Here is a 6175-nt window from a genome sequence, read left to right on the forward strand (position 1 = left end):
GCCTTCCTGTTTTTGAAGATTGCCAGGGGTTTGAATCTTGAATCCTCTGAAGTTCTGGTCATCAAGTCTTCTATTGATCTTTGACTTTTCTCTTCACCATGCAAATTATTTCTGCTCATCCATAAGACTTGTGCTCCTCAGTCCACCAGCTCATTTGACATTTTCTAGTTTTCCTGTATTCACCTACTGAAATACAGAGCCTGAAGAATAAATCGTGTAACTGGGCAAATACTTACTGTCTGGACTATATTTGCAGAGTTTGACACTGGAGGAGGTTTTTCACACTCATCTGCTTTAAGAGGAAAGTTTTACCTTGACTCACTGAAAATCTGATTTTAAGGCTTATATGATTTATGACTTTTAACAATTTTAATGCAAACATTCAAGTAACCATGGAGATTTTCAAGTTTCGATATGAGTAACATAGCAGCAAATGTTACTCATATCGAAACACTAAGAGGACTGGAATCTTCTTCTGGTTTCATCAGTAACGGTTAAAAAACATCTGTAAAAATACTGGACCTGGTTACATTTTTTGTAGTAATTCTTTACACACACTCCAGAGGAGTGTATGGATTGTGCAGTTCACAAAAACAAACATACCAGAGTCATAGTTGTAAAATTCCATCAGTAGGTTGAAACCTACTGACAGGAAGATAATGTCAAAATCACTTCTTCAGCTTCAGGCAGATACAGGAATCACACCACATGGGTTGACCAATAACTGATCTGTTTTTAATACCTAAAGTAGATTGAGCTGCTCATCTGAGGTGCACAAAGGCAACTCAAACAGCCTCACCATTCTGAATCTGCACAAAGGGGCCCTCTCTGTGGGACCCTCAAAAATCTTGGGGCCCTAGGCTTGAGCCTCAAAATGTAAAAAAAGAAATCCATATATCAGCCCAATGTGTTCAATTAAAAAAAAATAAAAAAAAATAAATAAATAATTCGATTTGTGTCAAAGCTTCTGAGTGGGACCAATTATCAATATGATTGATTTCTTTGCAATGTTACTAATTAAAATTACGTTTTAATGATTACGCAGTTAGTTTTGGCACTGAATGAAATATTGAAAAATAAATTAGGCTACAGCAAAGTTTATTTTCTATTTACTATTCAATGAAATCAACTAGTTAACTTCACCTGTAAAGCCCTCTTATATCTGGTCAACCCATCCTAACCTGTTTGTCTCAGATTTCTTGACCCACCCTCCCTTTCCTTCATCCATTCATCTTCTTACCTCATCCCTACCCACATCCCTTCATACTGTCTTCCCTCCTCCCCTCATCCCTTCCTATTAAATCTGGTGCATACCTCTTCCACGTCTCATTCTAGGTAACGTCTGGGAGCCTGTAATCAGCTCGGGAGGAAACATGTGTAACAGGGTTGGAAATAACCCCTATTATGAATTTCTACAAAATAGTTTTGCCTGTTTTGTATGTACATCATAGACTGTATATAAAGATGTACATAGTTTAAAGCCACCTGGTGGATTGGTGGCAACTACATAGATAGTGTTCCACTCTGCGAACCGTACATGCCTCAGTGTAGCAGTGGTGTACTCCCTCTTGTGTTGTGTTAAGGATGACACGCACACAGTCACTTCTCAGCTCTGTCCCAGATTTATTCTGGTAACAAACACAGTGGCATTAGCTCTCCACAGCCAACTCTCACAGCAGCAGTCGCGCTATTCAGCCAGTTTGCATAACTGATGGAATATTGTCACGTAAAAGTGTTCAGTCCGGGAGTCTTATCAACATGTAAAGTTTGGTGCAGACTGGAGCATGTACAATAAAGTTATAGCAACTTCCTCTGTCATGGCGAAGCATCAAATCTCAACGGTGTAAGGATGACAATTTTCTGCAGGGTGAGACATGTCTGTCTTGCTCACACCTGTGTCATCAAAATGCATGCATGTTTCACTGTAATTTCGATTAATAATTTGAAAACTTTTGATGAGCTTGTGTGTAAAAGAAATTCACTTCCTAGTTTTCATCAAGTTTATTTTTAGAAAAGTAAAGACTTTTAACCCACATGATCTGGTCAAAATTTGATTGACATGTTTACTGTCAGGTGTGTAGAGACAATAAGTAACTGCAGCTGGACACAGAAAAATACTCATATATTTGAAGGGAGGGTGTGAGTGAACCACTAGGTGCTTGGGCCTTAATAAAGGAAAAACTGCAGTACAGAGCTACAAAATTTAGTTATGATTTTATTTTTCTACTGCACTTTATCTCTTAACAGTCACCCTCACTCCATTTTTTCCCTTCCCCTCATAGGTCATCCCCACTACTGATTATACATATAGCCTAAGACCTACAATTATTGTAAAATAAATTATCATAACCCCAAACTTCATACAAAGTTTGTATATAATGTACTGTAAGTATATAGACCTTTCTGCTATATCCTATAAATTGAGCTACATTCAACTGTCACACCCATCCCCCGCCTTTCTTCCCTCCTTCTCCCTGTCAGATTAAGAGCAGTATTTCAGAGCAGTCTTCTAGTGGAAAGTGGAGAGCAATAAAGTTTTTACAAACAGTTAATTATATTGTTGCATGCAAATTAGATGCTCCAGAGGAACATTCCCAGACGTGAGGCAGAGGTCTGATTTTTTTATGCCTATATATGTAAGTAATTTGGTGTTTTATACATCCTGATCTGAGAGTATGTTTATTAGGCGTCATTACCAAACAAGTTACCATTTGAGTATTTTAATTCATTAATGGGAAATTTCACTTTATTTACATATATTCAGTGTACATTGTATGCTAGCTAACCAGTTAGCTTAGCAAGTCTAAAACTTAGCTAACATTTTCTGCAAAGAGTGAAAATTGTCATTACCATCACGTGTCATTACCATCACACAAGTGACTGTGATGGTAATGACAATCAGTGATGGTAATGACAATTTATCTGTTTATTACCTTATAACTAGAATATACTAGCTTAATTTACTATTTACTACTTTACTATGATACATAATTGAACAGTGACCAACCATAATTTACATTTTTGTTTGAAGATGTCAACATGGCCCCAGCTAAACCAGCTCAATGGTCAAAAAAATACAGAGACAAAATCAAGGACGATCCTGAGAAATATCAGCAATATCTTGAAAGAGAAAAAGAGAGATACAAAAAAAGAAAAGAGACAGGAAAATTGAAAGCCTTATCACAATTATCAAAGCGGGAACAAAGATGCAGGAGACATCAGTGGAAAGTTAACCAAAGAAACAAAAGGGCCAGTGATAAGAACAGAGGGAAGATACAAAGTTATATAACTGAAACCCCCCCCCCCCCATATCGCCTATAAGTCAGGAAGAACATGAGAATGAAGTGCCCATTCTTGAAGCTTCACCTGATGTTTCTGACAGTTCTCATCATAAAACCCCAAGTCATATGAGAGGATGGAAAAAAGTGAGAGCAAATAGGGCAAAAGCTTACCGTGACCTTGCTGAGTACCATCTGCAGCCTGAACATGCTCTGACAAAGGTTGAGAAGTATAAAAAGAGATATCAAAGGCTCTCCGAGAAGCTGAAAATTTCAGAATCTCCCAAAATGAAATTAAAGCAACAGATGCAGCTAAAACCGAAGGCCCTTCGAAGAACACTACTGTTTCAGAATGTAGTGCTTTCTCAGCTGAGAAAAAAATATAAGGATTCTGGCACAAAAGAAAAACAAGTAGTGTCAAAGATTCTGGCTTTGAAGATTCTAAAGAAGTACCACTTGGTGAAAGAAGTGCAAAACCAACTTGGTTTCTCAGCCAAGATGATGCGGAAAAACAGCGAACGGCCTGTTGGTCTTCACTTTCATAGGAAACCCTACAAAAACATAATCAGTGTGGATACCACTGAGAGAATTAAGATATTCTTGGAACGAGACGATAACAGCAGAGCAACAACAAGGAAAAGGGAGACACTCACCCGACAGAAGGTGAAAAAGCAGAAGCGTTTTCTAAATGACACACTTCACAACCTTTATCTGAAGTTCAAAATGGAAATTCCGCTGTTGAAGCTGTCATATACAGAGTTTTTCAAAAACCGACCTTTTTGGGTTGTGACACCTACTTCACGCGACAGAGATACCTGCTTATGCAAAATACATGCCAATGTGCAGTTTATGGCTGACAAGCTAGCGTATCATAGAGTGATACAAAGCAAAAACCCTGACAGGATGATGGAGACCTTATGCTGTGAAAAGCCAACAAAAGAATGTGCATACAGAGAGTGTAACGTCTGCAAAGCAAAAGAGCTGCAAACTGGTGAATTTGATCCTGGCTTACAGACCTATTGGTTTAACTGGAAAAATAACGTTGAAGAATGTGAGAAGACAAACAAAGATGGAACAAAACACAAGTTCAATGTACACTTAACAAAGGAGCGGATATATGGTACCCTTCAATCTCTTTTGGAAGACTATACAACTGCTTTAAAAGAGAGGTTTGCAAGACATGTCTTCAACATCCGCCATCAGTACTCCACGCTGAGTCGTCTGAAAGAAAATGTTGGGCAGAGTGAGATTATTCTTCAAGTGGATTTTGCTGAGAATTATCTTTGCAAATCTGAGAATCAAGCCGTACATTTTGGCGACTCACACAAGCAAGCATCCCTTCACACTGGAGTTGCCTACACAGGAAAAGGGATATCGTCATTGTGTTCGGTTTCCTCATCAATGAGGCATGATCCTTCAGCTATATGGGCACATCTCTCTCCTGTGCTCTCCCACTTGAAGGAACAGAACCCCTCTGCAACAACCCTGCATGTCATAAGTGACGGCCCTACAACCCAGTACCGATCCAAGAAGAATTTTTATTTACTCTCCACAATGCCCTTTAGGTTTGGGTTCAACAGGGTGACCTGGAACTTTTTGGAGGCCGGGCATGGCAAAGGGCCTGCGGATGGAGTTGGGGCAGCAATAAAACGAAATGCTGATGCTATTGTTGCCCGTGGAATAGATATACCAAGTGGTGAGATCCTCTTCGATGTCCTGTCGAAGGAGCAATCAAAGATCAAGCTCTTCCATGTCACTGAAGAAGACATTTCAGCAAAGGATGCCTTGCTACCAAATCAACTGGAAACAGTTCATGGAACAATGAAAATACATCAGGTGGAGGTGGAGTATTTTATATATTATATTATAATATTTATTTATTAAATTAGTCTATATGTACTCTGTGAATGTAGCATATTCAGTAACACCCAATTGTTTTACTTTTTGTTCAGATTTTCACCAACAATCCAGGTCACATCAAGTGGCGAGTACTCAGCTGTTTCTGTTCAGCTCCAGAGGAGTGCAAGTGCTATGGCCCGCAGACAGTGGCCATTCAGCGAGATGAGCCAACTACAAGCCAGGAAGGATCACCCCTGGATCTGCAGCCACCTGAGATGGACATACAGCCATCAACACTTGTCCCCATTTCAGAGATCACAGATCAACTGATAGGACAATGGTGTGCCATTCAATATGACCAAGATGTGTATCCAGGCATCATTCAGGATGTAGATGCAGCAGGTTGTACCCTTGTGAAAACAATGAGCATCATTGGCAAGAACCGTTTCTTTTGGCCTATGAAAGATGATGTCCTGTGGTATCAGCCACATGATCTGCTTGGTCTTGTCCCAGAGCCCCAGCCTGTCACAGAAAGGCACATGAGGCTACCAGAGAATGTGTGGGAGATGTTGTGCTCCCTCAGAGAATGAAACAAACTTGTGTCTAAGGTTTATATTGGTAGCACACTCTAAACTGTCAAAATAGCTTTTTACAAAATGATATTTGAGTGCTGTTAATTAAAAAAAGTGCTAAAAAATAAAGCCAGACACTTTGCAGATGATGAGTTTTTATATTGTTATGTGCATTTTCTTTTTGCTAGTGTGTAAAATCAATTGGTTACTTATGTGGTTGTTGCAGTCACAGAATGTGATATATGTTTTTTACTGACTTAAATACTATTTTTCTTACTCTACTGTATTTCGTACTAGTATTTGTCTTTCAATGACATTGTTCTGATGATTTGTATAAGCTGGTTGATAATCACCGGCAGGTCCCTGACTGTTGTTTAATATGGGTCATGCCACTGTTGCTGTGCATGAATTAAAATGCTACACACTTATTTGAGAGTGCTGAAAACTTTATTTTCCATTTTATCATTTTTGGATTGGCACCCATCA

The 6175-nt window shown here is 39.0% G+C and overlaps 1 protein-coding gene across 1 annotated transcript; it reads left to right on the forward strand.

The window, feature by feature from the left end:
• The first annotated feature begins 4593 nt into the window (after positions 1-4593).
• Positions 4594-5755, forward strand: LOC137174917 (uncharacterized). The gene is made up of 2 exons (XM_067580453.1): positions 4594-5114; positions 5231-5755. Exons 1-2 carry the CDS (start codon positions 4680-4682, stop codon positions 5705-5707), a joined length of 912 nt encoding a protein of 303 aa, XP_067436554.1. The 5' UTR covers positions 4594-4679; the 3' UTR covers positions 5708-5755.
• Positions 5756-6175: the final 420 nt, after the last annotated feature.

The sequence above is a fragment of the Thunnus thynnus genome, chromosome 22 (assembly GCF_963924715.1).
Source record: "Thunnus thynnus chromosome 22, fThuThy2.1, whole genome shotgun sequence".
In the NCBI taxonomy this organism is placed as follows: Eukaryota; Metazoa; Chordata; class Actinopteri; order Scombriformes; family Scombridae; genus Thunnus; species Thunnus thynnus.